The sequence below is a fragment of the Triturus cristatus genome, chromosome 11, assembly GCF_964204655.1.
Source record: "Triturus cristatus chromosome 11, aTriCri1.1, whole genome shotgun sequence".
NCBI lineage: Eukaryota > Metazoa > Chordata > Amphibia > Caudata > Salamandridae > Triturus > Triturus cristatus.
The window spans coordinates 149049114-149071822 of record NC_140594.1 but is presented as its reverse complement, the minus strand read 5'-3'; the positions used below and the strand labels follow the sequence as shown (position 1 = coordinate 149071822).

Genomic DNA, 22709 nt, shown 5'->3' with positions numbered 1-22709 from the left:
CAGGTAGCATGAGAAAGGCCAAAATGGTAGAAAGATAGCCCTTGATAGTGCACAGAGAGGAGCCCTGCCGTGCCAAAGTAAGAAGGAACAAAAGGACCTCGGAAAGAGGGGCAGAAAGGGGATTTGCCTTTGCTGTGCACCATGCCACAAATTTGTTCCATCTGCAGGTGTATACCACCTTAGTGGCGGGACGCCTGGCTGCCAGAATGACATCACAGACTTCGGGAGGAAGATCGAAAGCGGTCAACTGCAGCCGCTCAATCTCCACGCAAGGAGGTGCAGACTGGACAGGTTCGGGTGCAGGACCGTCCCCTGTTGCTGCGACAGAAGATCCTCCTGAAGAGGCAGACCAATTGGGGGATCCACGCTCATACTGAGTAGCTCGGGATACCAAACTCTTCGAGCCCAGTCCGGCGTCACAAGAATAACTTGGGCCCGGTCGCGCCTGATCTTCAGCACTCTGGGCAGAAATGGTATAGGCGGAAAGGCGTACAAGAGACCGCCAATCCGCTCGCAACAAAAAATATCTCCGAGCGAGTGCCACCTTGGAAATTCCAACACGCAGAACTGATGACATTGTGCGTTCTCTTCGGTAGCGAATAGATCTAACCAAGGCTCTCCCCACTGTTGAAAGAGACCTTGCGCCACCTCCGAGTGAAGACGCCATTCGTGATCCATCATGCACCTGCGGCTGAGTTAGTCCGCCCTGGCATTCAACGAACCTGCCAGGTGTTGAACCACCAGGGAAATGCCCTGATGTTCCAGCCATGTCCTGAAGGGGAAAGCCTCCTGACATAGGGTCCACGACCCCACACCGCCCTGCTTGTTGCAATACCACATGGCGGTGGTGTTGCTGCACTACTATCCCCTTGACAGAGGGAAGGAATGCCTTTAGTGCAAGACGGATCACCCGAAGATCCAGAAGGTTGATGTGGAACTTGGACTCCGCCAGAGACCAGAGGCCTCTGATCGCCGCCTCTCCCATGTGGTCACCCCATCCTAGGAGGGACGCATCCGTCAATACCGTGTGCTCCGGTTGGGGAAGGGAGAGGGATCTGCCTCTGACCCAATGCTGGTTCAAGAGCCACCACTGTAACGGATGTGCAGTGCCCTCCGAGATCTGGACGTGTCTGGACTGGTCCCCCTGATGCTGCACCAACTGGAACTTCAGGTCCCACTGCAGAGCCCGCATATGCCATCAGGCATGGTTGATCAGCGGAATTGCAGGAAGCCATGAGGCCCAGCAGCCTCAGGGTCATCCTGACCGAAACCCAGGGAAAAGGGCTGAAAGATCGGAATCATAGCCCGAATGTCCCAGACTCTCTGTTCGGGAGGAGAAACCCGAAACTGCGCCTTGTCCAGAACCGCTCCGATGAAAAGGAGCCACTGAGAAGGCACCAGGTGCGACTTCGGCACGTTGATGGAGAACCCCAGCAAATGCAGGTCGTCGGCCGTAGTCTGGAGGTGAGAGACGACTGCTTGCTACCGGGGCAAGCCCGCCTTCAACAGCCAGTCGTCGAGATAGGGGAAGACTGGAACCCCTGATCTGCGCAGATGCACTGCGACCACTGCTATCACTTTCGTGAACACCCGAGGGGCGCTGATAAGGCCAAAAGGGAGCACGGTGAACTGAAAATGCTTGTGGCCAACCGTGAACCGCAGGTAACGCCGGTGGGTCGGCAGGACGGGAATATGAAAGTAGGCGTCCTTCAAGTCCAACGCTACCATCCAGTCTTGCGGGCCTAGGGCAGACAAGACCTGAGCCAACGTGAGTATCTTCAACTTCTCCTTCCTGAGGAAGTCGTTGACGGTCCGAAGGCCTAAGATAGGACACAGGCCCTTGTCCTTTGGAGCCACGAAGTAGTGGGAATAACAACCACGACCTACTTCGGGTGTCGGAACGCGCTCGATGGCCCCCTTGGCCAAGAGGGCCGCAACTTTCTGCTGGAGAAGCGCCAAGGTGGCATGGCTGGAGGGGTAGTCTCGAAGGGAAGGGAGTAGCCCCTTCGGACAATTTGCAGCACCCACTGGTCCCATGTGATGGTGCACCAGTGGGGGAAGATGATGGCGGATCCGTTCGCCCACTGGCATTTGATGGGCCTGAAAAGACAGACTAGGAAAGTTTTGCAGTGGATGCCGCGGGGGTGGAGGTGGACTGACCTGCCCGCTAGCCCCCTGAACCGCCTCGACGGTTCCCACGTCCGCGCTGAGGTTGCTGCTGTGCCGGCCTGTGGCTCTGCGAACGTGTTGGAGCCCCCCTTCCGCGGCCATTAAAGGAGCTAAAGGCAGAAGGCGGAGGAGACCTAGTGGCAGACAGGCCTAAGGACTTATCTACCTTGTTGCCAAAAAGGCGAATGCCATTGAAGGGCATGTCCATCAGGGTATTCTGGACATCCCCCGAAAAGCCAGTTCTCAGCCAGGCGTGGCGCCTAAGCGCCACCGTCATGGAAATCGCCCTGTCCAGTGAGTCGGCGGTGTAAAGCCCACAATGAATGGTGAACTTAGCTGAGTCTCGCCCAGCAGCAACAGCTTGGGTGAAACCCGTCTGGACCTCCTCCGGACAGCTAGGCAGCACCTGCACCACTGTGTCCCACAGAGAGTGGGAGTAACGGCCCAAGAGGCATGCGGTGTTCACCAATAGCAGCCCTAAGCTGGCAGATGAAAACAGCTTCTTGCCAAGCTGCTCCAGCTTCTTGGATTCCCTATCCCGAGGTGCAGAAGGGAATGCGCTTGGGGACGCAGAGGCCTGGACAACCAAGCTCTCAGGGGTAGGGTGTTGAGAGAGGAAGAGGGGGGGGGGGGGGGGGGGGGTCGCCCGGAGCCGGACGATGGCGTCGAGCCACGTTCCTGTCCACAGAAGCCCCTTTGTTGGGCCTGGACCAGGTTCCCAAAAGAACGTCAAAGTGCGTTGTTAAAAGGCAGCAAGGGCTCCGAAGAGGTGCCGCCAGTTGGAGCACTTCTGTCAGGATGTTCGTCCTGACGGCCACTGTAGGGAGTCAGAGGTGGAGGGCCTCGGCTGCCCTACGCAACACCACAGAGTAACCTGCTCCCTCCTCCGTAGCCACGGAAGGAGGAGACAGCATGCCAGAGTTAGGCAAGGTGTCAAGACCACCGGCTTCCCCCAAATCCTCTGCCCAGTCCGGATCATAAGCACAGTCCTGAGCTAGTGGGTCCTCAGACCCCTCCCAGTCCTCACCTTCCTCCGAAGTCTGTGGAACAGGCTGAAAATACGGAGGAGGACATGGGGAACAAAATCCATTTGCTCTGGGATCGACATTGATCCAGGTCCGTGTCCGGTTCAGGGCTGAAACCGGGGATGACGTCATCCCGAGGGGCCGCGGGGCTGGCACCGCCTACACCCTTAGCCGCGACAGGAAGGCGAAGAGTGACGGCGCTTCTTCGACTTATTCTTGGAATGCTTTGACTTACCTGACCCCGAGTGCGAAGACTTAGATCCAGAAGAATGATGGTGATGACTCCGCGACCGTTCCCTCGACCTCCCACGGGACCGGAACCTTGAACGGCGCAGAGCCGACTGTCGGACGTCCAGCAACTTTTCGGCGTCATGGCCCAGCAGTCGGGGCACAACTTGGAGTCATGGTCGCGCACCAGGTTGTAGAGAGAGACTCGGTGTGAGTCCGTCAACGACATCATTCGGTGACAGTCGCCACAGTCCTTAAATCCGGGCATCCCTATCGATACCAGGAGTCGATCGACTAAAAAAAATAGGAGACAAAAGGCCTCTAAAACTCAGTCAAAAAATGACTGGGGGTACTAGCTCTTCCCGGATCTGCGCTTGCTGGCGCGGAAAAAGAAAACGGACGTCAGCGCGCATGGGCAGCGTTTAAGTACTGACCGCGACGTCCTCCCGGTGATCACGATGCAGACAATGGACGCGGAGATGCACGACACCATCTACCGACGCGCAGGGGTACTGCTGACGAACAATCTTTCTGGATCCAGCCTGATGCCTGGAGATATTCTAAGGTAAGGAATCTATCACTACGTGTTTCTTTCAGATGTTGTAGCTTGACATTGTCCACTGAAATGTATCCGTTGTCTTTGCGACCAGGAAGTGGAGGTAAAATGACTGTTAGAGTATATTTTAAGCCGAGCACTGGAATCAATTTTTGTTCTCCACCTTTTCTCGGACCAGATCTCCAACTTTAGGAAGTCAGCCAACCACTGGAATTAGGAGTGCTGCATCAGTTGCTGAGGACAAATGTTCAGTAGCAAGACTGGCACGGGTCTCTTGTAGGTACTGTAACATAGTAGAATGATTATCTATGTCAAACCACGCCACCAATAACGTTGCAAGATAGAAACAGTCATAGACACTCCGGCATTTGCTTAATTGCTTTGATTAAAGTGTGGCTGCGGTCCGCGTTCGGAATCAGCCGATCTCCAACATCAGGTATTCTAGCAAAGGGAACTTGATCAGGAGTTAACTGATAAGAATACTTTGAAGAGAAACCCTGTGGATAATTAGAGCCCTCTGCAGTTGCAGCTATTGCTGGCAAAATGTCACTATCAATCTTAGTCATGAACCTTCTAACGGCTGCTACGGAACACGTGGCTACTGCAGATTTGGCCGTTTCATCAGCCACACAATTCCCAAGAGCGTGTGCTCCCACACGCTGATGGGCAAAAATATGTATAACATTTGTGAGTGGCAGACACTATTTAAGATCTGCCACTCAAACCCAAAGCATTTTATGCTTAATTGTGCTGCCTTTAGAGTCTCGATAATAAATTTGGGACAAAATAAAATAAGTGGTCATTGAAAGACTGAACACAGTAATACGGGTCACATACAATAAGAGTTGACACCTTTGGATCAGCAAACTCGAGAGCAAGAACCAGAGCGCGCAGCTCGGCCAAATGAGCGGTAAAGTCTCCTAGCGCCGGAGTATGCACTATTTTAGACTTGAAATCCCCATTCACCATTGTACCAGCCACAATAGCACAAGCCGCCGATAGGTATTGCGTCACCTTCATTCTATGTCAAGTAAGTGAAACCCACTGCGCCTGGCACGATTTGTATCACCAGGTTTGTGTGGTTATCACATGTCAACAAGTACTTAGATTCAAGCAAATCAGATTGCAAATAATGCAAAATAGCAGAATGTCCTGGGAGCCAGCTGGCTTTTGAAAAGGTAGGTTGTATCAAGGCATAAAGAGGCTTGATACGCTGGGCACATTCAGGAATGTAAAAATCCCAGCAAAGACTGAAGTTTTTTCAGGGTAGTCAGAGACTGCAAACGTGCACATTTCTCCAGGAAGTGGGGTGCTAAGCCCCAACCGTCATTATTGAGCACACAGCCCAAAAAGAGCACCACATAACAAGCGAGGGGTGATTTTGCAAAATTAAATTTGTATCCGTAGTCCGCAAATTCAAGAATTATGCGGTCAACACAGCATAGATGCAGCCATAATCTCATAAAAATCAGCTGCACCATCATAAAAATCATCAGAACAAAATACAGTTGCACGTACCAGATCTCCTAACATGTCATATACTGTATTAATGTCCCAATCATCAGAAACAGTAATGGAGGTGATAATATTCAAAGAAATTTTAAACAAATGTAGAATTTGCAAGTGCTCAGTGGGACCATACACATCAAACAATATTCTGTCCCATACAATGCCATCTGGAACTGGAACAGCTGAAATTTCCACCAGGGACAAGTTTCTTTGTTCACGGTGTGATGATGCGTATGGTTTCAAACCAAATTTACAGTGTGTACTGTAGAGTGCTCTGGGACAAAGTGTCATTTAGGAAAAGGAAGAACACAGTCGCAAAACCAATCCAAAAGGACTAGGAAAAGAAATGCATTTGTAATCCAAAAAGTGTAACCAAGGAGATACAAAGGAGGTTAATTTTTCAGCCAACTATAGAAAACAAGCTCCTTCAGTTAGAAAGGCTGGGGAGGTGAGGGCGGTGTAACGTTCAATGCAATGGAAAAGACATCTAAGTCGATGAAGTATCCAGACGCAGTCCGGTCTATCTAGAAGAGCTCAGCAGGCTGGTTTCGAATTAGACTAAGACTCCATCTGTGGTACATAAACATAGATCTTGTTCTTTTCAGAATTCCGAATTGAAATCTGTGTTTCTGTACTTGTAGACTGCACAGTTGTCACTTTAGAAACAGGTAGAAGGCATACTTTATTGATGTTCACTGTGGTCTCTTGCTGAAGAGAGCAGTCTTCATTTGTAATTAAAGATTCCATCACAACCTCTTTGTTCAAGTCTCAGCCAGCTTCAGTCTGGGTCTGACCCGTAAGGCCCAACACTGCTTTATAGCCTCCCATGAACCAGCGGTTCAATCATTGAATTTGTGCCACTATGTGATTAATGAAGCTAGAGGTTAGGGACCCCCAGTCCGCCTTCCCTCATAAGGGTTTACAAGGTATTTAGCGATGCCCTACATCGTCCCCTGTACCAGACTAATTCTTTTATCAGGGTTATCCAGGGAGTAGAACCAAGAACGTGGTATCCAGAGGGAAAATAAATAAATAAATAAAGCAGTCTGGGTTAACCGATCATTTTCAAGAGCGCCACTTGTGCCATCAAGGGGAGTCTCAACATCAGCTAGAATGCTAAGCGCCCTTCAATGAGCTAAATGCCTCTCCTATATTACATTCCAGGCTCTCAGATTCATTGTGAAGTATTCGAATCCCAAGGTATCTGAACAATCAGGGAAACCAGGGTATACCACTGTCCCGGACCACCTGTAGTGGAACCATGGTATTCTTACTAACCAGTAAGACACACTACTTCTCCCAGCTTGTGCCTCTCCAAACAGCTGGAGCATCTAGACCCCCCCTCACCAAGGTATCCCGTGTGGGGGCCTCTCTCAGAAAGAGGAGCATGTCATCCGTGTACAAAGAGGTGTTATGCTCCCCATCATGGAGTCGGAGAGCCTTATTCTGCACCTGTTGTCGAAAGGTCCTCCCAAACGAGTCGATGCAAACAGGGTTGAAGTAGGCACCCCTGTTGCGTGCCCATGCAAAATCTCGAAGGGGATCTGAGCTGTTCTGCCCAGTTTTCCCTCTAGCTCACTACAGTGTGACCCACTGGGTCTGTTCATGCAGTGTGTTACTGTCTGCATTTAACCCACTGCAGGGTGTCAAAGGCTTTGCGTAGGTCTACCAACACCACCACCGCTCATTCAGCATCCTGTCAAGGCGTCTAATGTTCAACAATATATTATGGAGGAGGATAAGCGGTCCTGATCTCGGTGAAGCAAACAGTACAGGTGGGGTTGCAGACGGGTGGCCAAGATCTTACTAAGGATTTTAGAGTCAATGGAGAGCATCGACAAGGGCCAGTATAAAGAAGTATCCTCCAGGTTCTTCCCCGGTTTCAACAGGGAAATCAGAAGAGCCTCCTAGCATGTGGGTGGCAGAGCGTCTGCCTCCTATGTAGCCTTGTAAAGGGTTGCCAACTGGGACATCAACAATGAGCTAACCATCTGGTTAAATTAAGCAGGGAGACGGTCTACTCTGGGGAGGGCCTCCCCGTCGCCATGTCCTATATGGCGTCCAATCTCAGTCCCCCAGACAGGTCAGCCCAAGTCCTGCTGGACAGAGTCAGAGATGTTGCAGGGCCCTTCGGGCCAAAAAACAGTCATTCGTGTCGTCCGTCACTCGGTACGAATCCCTAAATAGGGACTCAATGTTGCACAAACTCCCGATAGATGTCCGATTGGAAGCACAAAAAAATTCCATTTGTGGCCTGAAGTGCACGTGTGACCGGCAAGCTCCGGTCTGAGGAGACAAGCCAGGTCATCTGGGGGTCCTTAGATAGGGTAAGGTGGCTTTCAGTGGAAGGAATACCTTTATCCCAAGCCTTCCTAGCATGTTCTGCCTTTCCTTCTGCATTGTTTTGATGTTGTCTGGGACTCTTCCATACTTTCACGCAGACCAACACCCCCTTCAGTTTTGAGATTTCTGAATATTTGTTCAGAACATTTGCTTTCTTATGCATGTGATTCTGTAAAGTAGACCACATTTAGGACAATGTTGATAATTCTATGCCTTCTTCCTCTGACAGGGAGGGCGACTGTAAAGGACTTGTTGTGGGCCATAATATAACTGATAAACAGTTGGGAAAGTATTTCTAATCCAATTAAAGGGGCAAAAGCCCCTTGCTCAGGGATCCTTTGCACAGGAGGCAAAAAAAAACTGAAACACCTGCTATTGTTTGGCATGCTGAGATATAGGAAAGAGGTGATGGGTAAGTACAAGATGCTAAGCTCTGGTAAGATGCTGTCGATCTGGCTTCAGTTTTTTTCTTTTTAAAGGATTCTAAAAAAAACTCTTAAGAGAAATAAATCTGCCCTGGTCATTTTTACCATTCAATTGGCTTTAAAAAAAAAATGAATAAAATTTGTCAAAACAAGCAGATCAGTTTTTAACAGGTATGCAATTTAAAAAGTGGATTCTTCACAAAATGTCAATTAGTATTTTGTACAGATGTCTAGTGCTCCACACAAGAACAGGAATAATATATTTGACCAGTGATTTATTCCCACTGAAGGAAAATTAATAATTCAGAGTAAATCTAAATATAATGTGGTATTTATTATATATAACTTTAAAAACATGCACAGCAAGCATGCATAAACTGCCCAATACTCTACCTTGTTTAATGAATGAACGAGGATATTTTTAGCACCAATGTCTCTTAAATCTCTTTCAGCATCATACTTTAAATCGTTAGACACGCTAAACCTGCAACATTAAGGAAAACATTAATTAAATATAACATTTGCAAATAGGATACATCAAATATAAAAATGTTCAGAAAAACCTGAGGAATCCAATTTTCTGCATATAATCAAAACCATTGCAAAATCCAACACTTTTAGTCCATTAAAATGTAATGAGTTTGTGTTAAAGCATACGTCCTAGTATGCTGACAATGTGCAGAGTAATTGTGAACCTGCCACATCTCCCTCCGCCCACCACAACTTAAGCAGCTAAAGAAACTAAAGCTGGAAGAAAGTGTAATAGTTCTTTATGGTACTCCAGTGCAAATGTTAAAGTACTACCATGACAAAGCTCAGCTGAGACGCCAAATGAACCTAGCACAGTGAAAGAGAAATTAGTAAAAACGAACAGCAACAAATTAAAAGATGGACAGGGAAACAGGACAGAAAAACTAAGAAGGGTAAAAAGAAGATGGACAAAACAGGAAATTAGGGTGTGGAAGTGTCCAAAAAGCATGGGAGGATGGTACAAAGAGGGGTGAAAACAAGAAAGCAGGAAAGGATGCACAGATCAAAGGGTGAAAGAAAGGATAAATAGAACTGGTAACACATGAGTGGATGGATGAAAGGACAAAAAGTATAAAGGATGTAGAGAGCATGGACTGAAAGACATGATCGGGAAGAAGGATGAAAACTGTTCTAGAGAGGTTCAGACACCTTGCACAACTACATGTGTGGTTGGGGGGGTAATTGGGAATTCATATTTTTGGGTTACTCCCTTAGTTAAAGGGGGTGTCATTTAGGAGATTACACCTATTCCTAGATTGTGCTGATGCTCCATTCTCCATAGCAGCTTTGAACTGTAGCTTCTCCTGTGGGGCGAGGTGAATACCTTGACTTCAGTAACTTTAAAGTATAGTTGATGATATTTCCATGATGTGGGGAGAATGAGACATAGACCTAGCATATTTCAATTAGCTTGCTTTTAAAAAATGTAGACATGTTGAAAATAAATACAGCATAAACAATGTGGCAAGCAAGTTTGTCATAAGCAAGATTTTCTGGTGGCTGTGGAACCCATGGGACAAGAGAGACTAATTGTAACACCAGTACCCATTGGTAACTATTCAGAACAGGTTAATCTTGACAATGGTTACAATCAGCAATATCTTCAAAAACCCCGAGGGCTTGAAAGATGGTTAAAATGATACTCCAATCAAGTCAGCCTCCAGCCAGTGGAACAGACGATCACGCTAGAGGTGTGAAAACAGACTGTCTACTTAACAGTTTGGGGCTGAAAAAATTAGGATAGACACCAAACACGAACAATAAAGATGTAGGCTCCACTTTCTCCAAGTATCAAAGAAAACAGGTCCTAAGCAGGTTTAACAATCCTGCTCTTTTGCTGGGCTTTTTGGGCAGTGGTGAAACATGGCCCTTCCTGACAGCTGGGACTTAGGTCACCCTAGGGTTTAATTCACTCCTCTAGGAAAGTGCAGCACTGCTCAACAGCCAGTGCTTCCTCTTCCCGAAATCGGATCAGCAAAGCAAACCTGTAGGCACTGCCAGACTTTGATCCATTCTGGTTGGTGGTTCTCATCTACTATACTGTGTACAGGCCTCTAGTAACAAAGAACAATTTACAACACTGTTGGTCATGTTCAAGCCCCTCAGATGGTCTTCAATACTTATATATTTGTTAGCTCGTCCGCCTCTCATTGAACCTCCTGGACAGATTTAGCAGGCCCTAAAGCACAGGCTTCAGTTTGGAATGGTTAGATTGTGAAGACCAGCATCTCCCCCTGTTGCAAAAAGAACTGTCCACAACATGGGGTCTGGGAAACCTTCAGTGTGACAAAGAGAAAGGCATGAATACTTCCCCAAAACTAAACCTCCCACATAAGCAGAATATACATCTGACATCTGTGTCCAAGACCAGATAAAAGCTAAGTTATTATGCCTTACTAGGGAAGCCAGTAGGCAGCACTAACAGGATACAAACCAGAAGGACAATGACCCTTGACTAGAAACTCCTTCACCAACAGTCAGAGCATAGCTCCAGTTCAAAGAGCAGTAGCCATTCACTTAAGGGACACACTGAGTTTCCACCCAGACCAGAGAACATGTCTTATTTTGACTAAAATATTCAGAATCCTGTGCACACATACAATTCAAACTGCGTAGATGCAACTTAACCACACTAGTAATGTATACAGAGTTCTTTAGTAATACTGGAGAACTTGGACTTAATCCAACCGAAATGCGGTAAAGAATAAGTTTCAGGGTGGTGATATCGAAAGGGCAGAACACGGGTGTGTGTTCACAGTAATTCTCGTAGAGTGATAAGACGATCGCGTGTCCTGGCGCCAGGACACACGATCGTCTTCTCACTCTACGAGAACCCGTGTTCTGCCCTTTCAATACCACCAACCTGAAACTTATTCTTTACCGCATTTCGGTTGGATTACGTCCTCTTAAACTTTCAATTTACAATTTTTGGACTTTTGTGTCATCTCTTACTCGCGGCACGCTTTTACTACATACGTTTGTAACCAAGTTCTTCCACTCAGACCTGTTCTCCCTACTTTGACTTGCACAGACTGCCGGTTTGGAATTCTCACCGGTACGCCGCCCTGAAGAGCCGTGGGATCACTCTTCCCCGATGAAACATGTGTCGGCTGGTTGCGTTTTTTCATAAGAATAAAGAATCTCCAGTATTACTAAAGAACTCTGTATACATTACTAGTGTGGTTAAGTTGCATCTATGCAATTTGAATTGTATGTGTGCACAGGATTACATTGTATCGTTCTGCTCTAGGGTTTTTCTTTTCCCTATACGTATTGAGGGGTTCCAGGGGTTTCCCCTTTCCTGAATAGCACCATACCGACCTGTTCATCCATACACACTTTACGCATATCTGCTGAGCGCCATCACTTCCTACACACTAAAACCCTTATTGCAGTTGTCTACGTAATGGTTACGTCCTCGGCAACGGTGTAGCTGTGCTGAGGACGTAACCATTACGTCCTGGCACTGAGGGGGGGGGAGGGGGGGGGGGGTGGGCCAGTAAGACCCACTAGATGCGAGGGATTAATTTTTAATATTTATGGGGAGGATCCCTTGGGCAAGGATTGCTCCCCTTTTGGGGATGAATGTTTTGGTCATTTCTGCCCCCCCTTGGGGCTTTCTATTTTTGGCCCATCTGCCCCCAAGGGGGGTAGAAGCCTCTAGACTGCCAGGATTTTTTTAATGTATGTATATACATATGTATATACATATGTTCTGGGGAGAGGCCCCTTGGGCAAGGGTAACCCCCTTTCGGGGATGACTGTTGTGGCCTTTTCTGCCCCCCTTGGGGGCAGATCGGCCATATATTTTTATGGCCCAAAGGGGGCAAAAGCTGCTAGACCACCAGGGATTTTATAGTTTATGGTGCAAAATGTTTTGGGGAGTGGCCCCTTTTGGGGGTGAATATTCTGGCTGTTTATGCCCCCATAGGCCTAGTATTTTTAAGCCCATGTGCCCCCGGGGAAATTTTGTGTGTTCGGCTGATGGTCTGCGTGCCATTATTTGTGATCGTCAAATTTTGTTTTCTCCTTTTCATTTTAGGGCAAAGCGTTGTTTTACATTGTGCTTGCGGTTTCGGCACTGGTAGAGCTGCAGTTTAGTTGCAAGTGTTTGGTAAGGAAACTTTTATTATATTGTTTACTACAAATGTGACCTTCATGAATGTGTTGTTTTGGAAAGTTTGTAATATTAGAAGCCTATTTAGCTTTTGTTTGAATGTCTGTGCCATTTTCCTTGTATTTGTGCACAATGTGTATTGTGTTGCCTTTTGTGTAATCTATTTTGTGTTTTCTTTTTTAGTGGGATATTGGTGCTTGCTGTGTCTGTGCAGAGTACGTGCTGGTGAGTCTAGCTGCCTCTGGCAAGTGAGTGGTATTGTTTTACAGTATATAGGTCTTTGTATTGATAGACTTTGCCTTCCTACTGCTGTATGCATGCAGTTTTTCTTTTAGTTTTATAAATCCACAGTTTATTACTTTTTAATACACTTTGGGTACTGTTGACATATTTGTCAAGTTACTTGTATAATTAAGGATTACGGCTAGCCGCAGGATGACCGCTCAGCAGGTTGTTGGGATGCTTTTCGAGTCCATGATTATGAGACGGACTCTGCATTTGAGGCAGAGGAGGGAGGGGAAGATTCCGGCAGTGAGTTCTCTCCACACGGAATCATCTGATGATGAAGCTACACTCAGTGCAGATGAAGCTACTCTCAGTGCAGATGAAGCTACTCTCAGTGCAGATGAAGCTACTCTCAGTGCAGATGAAGCTACTCTCAGTGCAGATGAAGTGCCTGTTTTAGAGGAGGACACTGATGTGCCTATAGTACAGCAAGAGGCAACTGGATTGCAGCCTGTGTCTGCGAGGCTTCCCACTGGAAGTGCTGGACTATGGGTTGACCCAAACATGGTGCAGGGTGTAGAGTGAATTGTGAAAAAAAATTGCCTATAAATTTCTTTCAGTTGTTTTCGGACGATGTATTTTTCGCTGAGATTGTTGAGCAGACTAATTTGCTTTTTAACAAAGGCCACCATTTATATGTAGATAACTTTTACACTGCTGGGCCATTGTTCAAGGAATTGTTCAAAGTGGACACTGTTGCTTGTGGCACAATCCGCTCTAACCGTAAAAGTTGATCAAAAGAGCTGGTTTGTAAAAAAACTTGTGAAGGGACAGTGCAGTGCCTTGCGTAGTGATGAGCTTCTAGCTCTGAAATATTCTGACAGGAGAGATGTCTATATGCTGACTACCATCCATGATGAAAGTACTTCACCCGTGACTGTTTGGGGTCAGGTTGCTAAAGTGCGCAAACCTCTGTGCATTTTAGACTACAATAAGCACATGGGTGGTGTAGATAAGAGTAGATCCGAGGGTGGAACCTTACACTGCTGTTCATAAGGCATACGTTTGGTATAAGAAGTTGGCTATACATTTACTCTATTTAGCAAGCTACAATGCCTTTGTTGTATTTAAGGATTGCTCTCCAGAGTCAAAGATGACATTTGTTCAGTTTCAGCAGTCTTTGACAGGCAGCCTTGTTTTAGTAGAACAGGCAGGTGTTCCAAGAGAAGCAGTGGAGGAGGATGTGGCTAGATTGAAAGATTGCCACTTTCCTGATCACCTTCCTCTCACAGCTAAAAAAAGACGTTCCCGCTAAAAAATGTAGAGTGAGTGCGTTAAGAGGTGTGCGGAAGGAGAGTTGTATGTACTGCCCCTATTGTCCTTCTAATCCTGGGCTGTGTGTGCCCACATGTTTTAAATAGTACCACACACAACTGAGTTTTTGGTTACAACCGTGAGCATAAAAGTAAAGTGACAGGTCTGTATTGTTTTATATTTTTGTTCAGATTTCATGGTTGGCAAAAGTGTGATGTATTCAGTTAGAGCTGTTGAGCTTGTAGTTAAAGGTTTGCATCTATTGCCAATTGGTCTGTGGTTTTTTTTGTTGCATAAAACATGTGATGGCGGTGTGCGTGGACGGGCGCTTGGCTGGCGGTGTGCGTGGACCGGCACTTGGCTGGGAGTGTGTGTGGACTGGCTCTTGGCTGGCAGTGTGCGTGGACTGGCGGTGTGTGAGTAGTGAATTGCTGGTGGTCACTACAAACACTGCTAGCCAAGCGCCACTCCATGCAATCAATCAGCTGGTGTGGTTGTTCTCTCAGAAATGTGGGCATATGAAATTGATGGGCCTTTGAATGGCGCGGTCTGCTAATGTGAGTGTTGAAATGTGATGGGCCTACGGCTGGCAGTATGAATGGTTTTGTGTGCGGCACACGTATGAAAGGTGTATGAATGGCCTGTAAAGAGGTTGGTGACTTGTTGTGGCTTTACAGCTCACGAGCTGCGATTCAATGGTTCAGTTTCTCGTCCTTTCAATTATTAACAGTGCATTTCATTTTTGTGAAATCTCTGGTTAATACAACTGTATATACTGAACCATCACTCACCCTCGTGCCAAATCCAACCAGTATGTCTGTGTGCTTGAGGAATAGGTTGTTGTGCAGAAATTTGACTTTTCTGTCTTTCTGCAGCAGGGTGTACCTTGTCCCTTTTCGTGAATGTTGTAATGAGTTGGTTTCTTGCCTGGTGGTGGGAATGGTCTTGTGTGTTTCACATATAAAAGGTGTGTTAATGGCCTGTAGAGCAGTTGAGGCCTTGACGTGGATTTACAGCTCACGAGCTGCCCGTCACTAGTTCAGTTTTTTGTCCTTTCAATTTTTGACAATGCATTTCATTTTTGTGAAATCGCTTGTTGATCACATTTTATATGCTGAACCATCACTCGCCCTCGTGTCAAATCCAACCAGTATGTGTGTGTGCTTGAGGAATAGATGGCTGTGCAGTAATCTTTGTCTTTTTTGCCTCTCTGCCAAGGTGCACATTCCATCTAGAATAACATCACGAACTGTAGATATTGTCGTAAACTAAACACCCATGGGAGTACATGGTGATGTCTCTCTTGTGGATCCCAACAAGTTATCTTACCCACAATGTCCTGCAAACCTCAGAATGTGTCTGTCACATTTTCCTTGCATTATTGTGCCAAAATTTTCACGCTGCAGAAAGAAACAACAAATTTACTACCCCCCGCCTTTCTCCAAGTATCCCAATAGAAATGGTACCTCACTCACGTGGGTGGGTCAAGGCCCTGCGACAGGCAAGGGCCCAAAACCTAGTGAAGCGACATCAAAATTACCCATCACAAACCAACCTGGTTTTCAAGGGGGTTCCCATGAGTTTTTGGCCCCTTGCTCCGTGGCCAGCTAGGGAAACCTACAAAACCCACACATTTCTGAAAACTAAACACCTGGGGGATTCCAGGGAGGTATGGCTTGCGTGGATCCCCCAACATTTTCTTACCCAGAATTCCCTGCAAACCTCAATTTTAGCTGGGGATTTTTTAAATCGCTTTTTCAACACATTTTTGTGTGGGAAAGTTGTGGCATCATCTGGCGGACACAAATTTCCTACCACCCAGCGTTCCCCCAGGTCTCCCGATAAAAATGGTGCCTTGTGGGAGGCCCAAGTACCCGCGACAGGCAAGGGCCCAAAACATTTTGTGATAGGCAATTTTGATGTCGCCTCAATAGGTTTTGGTAGGACATTTGTGTCAGCCGAGCGATGCCACAACTTTCCCCCACAAAAATGTGTAAAAAAGTGATTTTTTCAGCTAAATTTGAGGTATGCAGGGGATTCTGGGTAAGAAAACGATGGGGATCCCCGCCAGCCATACCTCCATGGCATCCGCCGGGTGTCTAGTTTTCAAAAATGTACAGGTTTGCTAGGTTTCCCTATATGCTAGCAGAGCTAGGGTTCAAAAACTACAGCTAGGCACTGTGCAAAAAAAGGGTCATTTTTCACTGTGAAAATGTGGTGTGTCCACCTTACGTTTTGGGCCGTTTCCTGTCGCTGGCACTAGGCTTACCCACACAAGTGAGGTACTATTTCTTTGAAGACTTTGGGGAATGCAGGGGGGTGGAATTTTGTGGATCCACACACAGAAATGTGACGAAAATTTGTTTTTTGGGACATATTTTTAGGTTTGCAAGGGATTCTGGGTAACAGAACCTGGTGAGAGCCAGTCAAGTCACCCCATCCTGGATTTCCCTGGGTGTCTAGTTGTAAAAAATGTATAGGTTTGCTAGGTTTCCCTATGTGCCGGCACAGCTAGGGTTAAAAAACTACAGCTAGGCATTTTGCAAAAAAAGGGTAATTTTTCACTGTGAAAATGTGGTGTGCCCACGTTGTGTTTTGAGCCGTTTCCTGTTGTGGGCACAAGGCCTACCCACACAAGTGAGGTACCATTTGTATCTGAAGACTTAGGGTAACACAGACTTGTAGAGCAACTGTCATTGCCTATTGACTTTTGATGCATTTCTGACTTCCAAATGAAAGACAATTTGTAAAAAAGAAGTCATTTTGAAAAATGACAATTCTCATGCTAGTATGGGTACTCCCAATTTCGGAAATGTGCAAATATCTGTTTCTATACTATATTTTGTTCCCATTTCAGAATTACATCGGTGTCTTTCATACCGATTTTTCCATGTATACATTTTCCCAAAATAATTGCTATATACCCGGTACATAATAAAAAACCATGCAAGACGCTGCTCAGTTATTGGCTCTGGGTTCCTCGGGTTCTTGGTGAACCTACAAGTCCTATATATCCCCCCAACCAGAAGAATCCAGCGGATGTAATGGTATATTGGTTTCAAACATCTGTCATACTTAGTAGAAGTTACAGGTGAAAACGTTGGCACAAAAGTATTTTTTTTTTTTTAACTCATGTTCAATTTTTTCTATTTTCAACTGTTAGTTTCTATACGAAAACCTTGAAGGATCTACACAAACGACCCCTTGTTGAATTAAAAATGTTGCCTTCTTTTCAGAAGTGTATAGATTTCCAGGATCCATCATTGCTTTCATACCCATTTTTACCACTAACTGAAAGGAAGTTGAAGCACAAACAACTGCAAAAATAGGCTATGACCCAGAAAATTGCCAAAACTGTGTAAAAAATCTTTGCTTTTCTGACAAAAGTCTGCTGGTCTCTGAAAGCAGTGAAGATGGTGATTTCAGCCCCACAATCCCTTTGTTGATACCATTTGCAGGGAACACTTTCATCTGTAGCCCTTTTTTCCAATTTTTCCCCCAAAAAATTAAAAATGTAGCTGTATATTGGCTAATTTCTGGGTCCCCTTCAGGGGAATCCACAAACCCCGGGTAGCTTTAGAATCCCTGTGATGTTGGTAGAAAAGGACGCTTATTTGGCGTGGATACCTTAAGTGGTCAAAAGGTTACAGGGGCCTAAGCGCAAACTACCTCCAAAAGCCAAAATAAAGGCATGGCAGGGGGGGACGCAGAGGCCTGGCAGCGAAGGGGTTAACAACACCAAAGAATGTATTTGTAGTTTTATTTCTAATAAAAAAGATTTTAAAAAGTACTAAATATAGCCTCAACATGGATCATAAATATGCATACAACATATGGGTTTTTAAAAGTTTTTTTTTTTTTTTTACAATAAAGGTTTGTCAAAAATTGTTCCATATCACACACAAGGGCCAAACTATACACTGTTTAGGGCTATCAGATCAAAAAACAATGTACAAAAATGTAGTGTTTCAACAGCAATTTTGAAAGACAACTATGTAATCGCAAGAAACTTTACATAATGCCTCTCAATATTAAAAGCACATTATTGCTTTCTAGGGCGATGATGGGCAGTGACAGTGCATACATAAAATACAACATCCAAATCGTGTATGCTGATATTTTGGATGAAAAAATCCATAACAATTGCATAATTACTTTCCCTGGAACCTTACCAGAGGGCTCTTTTTCTGCCAAGAATGTAATTTTCGAAGATAATTCCAGCTATTGTCCTCCCTTTACCAACTCCTGCACCATCGCCTATCAGGAACCCTGCTCGGTCGCCATTGGGAAGGAAAGTTTCATGTTGCTGCAAGATAAAGTACATGAATGTGAAGTAGTCCCAGGTAATTATGTAGTTTAAGTTGTAAATTCTTTTAAACGGGGGGCATGAATCGGAGGGGAAATAGTATGAATATGCAGAAGTGTGTCCAGTGAGAGTAGATGCAGATGAACCAAGAGGCATCAACGGATTTTCAGGTTTTTGAGTGAACATAACTCAGGCAGTTAGAGTACTTTAGATAAAAAACATTAGTCGATTTTATATTTATAATGGTCAATGCTATTTATATTGGTCATTAGAGTTTACAGATCTCATCAGAATATTCATATAGCACATAGATCACTGAGGATAACAGGTTGATGCAACAGTGTCAGGTATTGCTAAACAGTGTGCTGTGACTGAGGATTAATCAGCAAGGAGAAAAGTAAGTGAACTATGTTTTATGTTCGAATTAGGGGTAAAGGTTTTTCGAAAGGCAAATCCTTTATGTAACAAAAAGTTTAAGTGCCCATGTGTCAATAACAGGTACGCTTCTCATACAGGTGCAAAGACTGCAAGCGGAAGTGCAAGAAAACATCAGAAAGATAGTTTATTTCAGAAGCAGTAAATTTGTTAGTTCTTCTCTGAAGAAAGAGAACAAAGCGTCTAGCCTAGCAATATGTAGGTCACTGGAGATCTTAGGGTTGAAGCCTCAAAAGGAGCGAGACAAAGTGAAGTTCTTGGTACAGCATAGGATTTGCGATGAAGACAGGCCACACATTAAATTAGTCTCCATCTACCTAGTAAATGGTCTTCCTCAATTACTGGGCTGTTCAAAGTTTCAAGACTTTAAAGCTGATGCACGCCAATTCAGTATATTCCCACAGAGGATCCCGATGCCAGACGCGCTGGAAGTTAATTAGTTGCCCCGACTGCAGCGACAAAGGAAACCACCATCCTGGAAAATACTTGGAGGCTAAGATCTACGGTAAAAAAAATATCTGATAGATGGTAATTTACCAGCTGCCCTAACTCATGAGCTTTCGTGGCCTTCTGAAAAAAATAACCTGAATCAGTAATTTGAAGCATAACCATTAATAAAATTGTGCTATTCCAGCATTTCCTTTCCTTTATTTATTCACTAAAATACTCTATATTTATTGGCTCACTTTGCGGATACAACGCTAAACAAGCATTGGCATAGTCAATAGGTCTCGCCTTTGGGACCTTGTGTGTTTAGACAGAACTTTTGGCTATGTTGTAGAGCATTGTGGCTGCTGTGCATTATGTTGAAAAGTTATAATAAAAAGTGTTAAGCATTTTTGTTACCTTTATACAAATGAAGACAACATTATATACATCTGAAAAACCGGATTAAAAAAAGATTTTAACATAAAAAATGTATTTTAGTATATTTGTACTTGCACTGCTGGCAACTTCTTCCTGCCTGTTCTCATGCTTGTTTGTTATAATTTATTTTTGTTATTGGGGAGCGGGACATAAATAACGGGGGAGTGGAGGTTGGAAAACAGTAATTTAATTCGAACACGAGAAGTGGACGGACACTAGGGGAGAATCAACAGATGCCAGATTCAAACGGCAGACTGACGTGATGCTTCGGTGGTGCGCTGATGCAAAATGGTGGAGGTGAATAATGTTTGGTGCTCAGGTGGTGACACTATATGGTGTGGATTGGAGGTACGTTGTGGATTGTGGAGTTGAAATATGTTGTTTGGTGTGTAATTAAGTGGTGTGTATTGGAAATGTGTGGAGTTGGATTGTGTGGCCTGGAACTGTGGTGTTGAGTGAAATTAAATTTAGTGAAATTGTGTCATGGTGTGGAGTGCATTTATTTTGATTGGTGGTATGTGGTATAGAGTGCATTTATGTGGAGTGCATTTATGTTGCATTGAGTAGTGTGCAATTATGTGGCGTGTTATTATGTGGCACTAAGTGGTATTATGTGGAGTGTATTTATGTTGCATTGCGTAGAGAGTAATTATGTGGCGTCTAATTATGTGCCACAATGGTATTATGTGGAGTGTATTTATGTTGCATTGAACAGAGTGTAATTATGTGACGTGTAATTATGTGATACTGAGTGGTATTATGTTGAGTCTATGTTGCATTGAGTAGAGTGTCAATATGTGGCATGTAATTATGTGGCACTGAAAGGTATTATATGGAGTGTATCTATGTTGCAATGAGTAGACTAAGTATGTGGTGTGTAATTATACGGCACTGAGTGGCATTATGGGGAGTGTATGTTGTATTCAGTAGAGTGTAATTATGTGGCCCTGAGTGGTATTATTTGGAGTGCATGTTGCATTGAGTGGAGTGTAATTATGTAGCATATAATTATGTGCCACAGTGGTATTGTGTGGAGTGTATTTATGTTGCATTGAATTGTGTAATTATGTGACATGTAATTCTGTGGTACTGAGTGGCATTATGTGGAGTGTATTTATGTTGCACTGAGTAGAGTGTAATTATGTGGCATGTAATTATGTGGCACTGAGTGGTATTATTCGGAGTGTATATTGCATTGAGTGCAGTGTAATTATGTAGCATATAATTATGTGACACTGAGTGGTATTGTGTGGGGGGCCTCCTGCCACATACCGAGAATAAAGGCACTGGCAGTAAGAAAGTGATCAATCAATTTGTGCAGAAAATATGTGCAGCAACAGACGGCACCGCAGAGAAGAGGTTGAATGCCTGCCACACCTTCAAGTAACCCAAAAAAACAAGATAAGAAGCGCGACCAGCGCTGACCGCCATCTGTTTCCAATTAGATAATTGGAAACAGATGGCGCTGCTACTCGCTCCCGAGCACCCTAGGCCAGGGAACAGAGAAGGCGGGACATGCACCCGCCTTGGACCAATTCGTGCTGCCATTTTTTATTTTTTTTGAAAGACACACGCAAAGGCCAATTGCGGGTGATAACATTTTTAAAAAACACGCGTGTGTTCAGGGTTTAAAAGCCCTCACTGAATGCCTCGAAGAGCAGCGCATGCGCGCTGGCACAGGCAAGACTTCAAAATGAGGGACAGTTTGGCTGTGACAAACTTAGAAAACTATTACCTTACACAACAGCACCGATCGGAGCAAACTGTGCAGCCAACCCAGCGCCCCTAGCCAGGAAGATTTCGCACTGCATTCTCTAAGCCCACGTGTGCTCATTGGTTGCACATTTTTACATAAAACTAAAACAAAGGCAGCCTACACCGCGGCACTACTAGAACTGAAAACAAACCTATATAGCTTGGAAGAAGCAGTAATTATCAGTATAGTTGACATTTTTTGGCACAGAGCTACACACGTTCAACACTGCAGGGTGCATATTCAATACTGGCATGCCAATTCCTGACATTTAATGCAGTTAGATACACCATAACGCAATTGTGGCCAACAGACTGAAGCTGATCAGCCCACGCAGTTCTGGAAATGCTGGTGGAGGTCCGCCATGTTGAAAGAAAAAAAAAAAGAAATCACCCGACTATATTCTGCACTAACTCGGACACAGCCAGACTTCACTACACAAAGATCAGTCTGACCGATTTAAACTCAGACTTCTCTGACCAAGAACAGAAAATAAGTGACATGCACAAAAACAGTCTCAAACCACACATTTTCAAAGAATTCATCACAAAATATAACGCACTAATCAGATCCTAGCTAGATGTTTAAGATATTTCAGACAATTACAGACAGCTGTCAAAGATGCAAAGAATGTTGGACTACATTCCCTTTAGGTCAATATCACACGATTATACGCACAGCGATTATTATCCAGATCAAAGGGTACCCAAACACATACCTCTTAGGCACACTCACTCTCTTCCTAAACAGCTTAAGTTTGAAACCAGATTTTTAGACTTCACACCTTTACTAGCTAAAAGAAAATAAATAAAGCAGCCAGCACACAGGAGGGATATTGATCAGGGAGCTAAATAAACAAGCCGAGGTTAAAGGGAGGATAATTGCCAGCTGGGAAATAGAAAACAAATCGTACCCAAATCACAAGCTGAGACAATACTAATAAGTCTACCCAGCAAACAAAACAAAATGAAAAACCTCAATAGGCTTTCACCTGTTCAATCATTCAAAAGAACATGTTATTTACCTTCGGTAACGATATATCTGGTAGACACACAAATCTAGCCGCAGATTCCTTAACTTAGAATATCCCCAAGCATCAGACAGGATCCGGAAAATCTTCAGCAGTACCTCTGAGCGCCAGGGGACGGCGCTGCATTGCTCCGTCCTGACGTCGTTCACAGATATGTCAATGGAGCCATACAAGTCCCTTCCGGTGCGCAGACGTCCGTTTTCTACTGTGAAGCATTTCCGCGCCACAACTCTGAGCCACTACCAAAACCATGAGTGAGGTAACAGTGTGCTAAAAATAGATAAAAAATCTGCGAAACAATGACAAGAAATCATACAATGATGAGAAATATCACCGTGTATATCAATTATGGAGTACTTTATAGTGTACGGGACTGA

General features: G+C 44.9%; 1 protein-coding gene across 7 annotated transcripts in view; it reads right to left on the bottom strand.

Moving 5' to 3' along the window:
- The window catches only part of SBNO1 (strawberry notch homolog 1), a 1282279-nt gene that overhangs the window by 933369 nt on the left and 326201 nt on the right, over positions 1-22709 (bottom strand). For all 7 annotated transcript variants that reach the window (XM_085634811.1, XM_085634813.1, XM_085634807.1 and 4 more), the window contains 2 exons: positions 18114-18247; positions 8649-8739 (listed from right to left, as the gene is read on the bottom strand). In XM_085634811.1, the coding sequence (XP_085490937.1) occupies positions 8649-8739; positions 18114-18247 (225 nt within the window). The remainder of the gene's footprint in view (positions 1-8648; positions 8740-18113; positions 18248-22709) is intronic.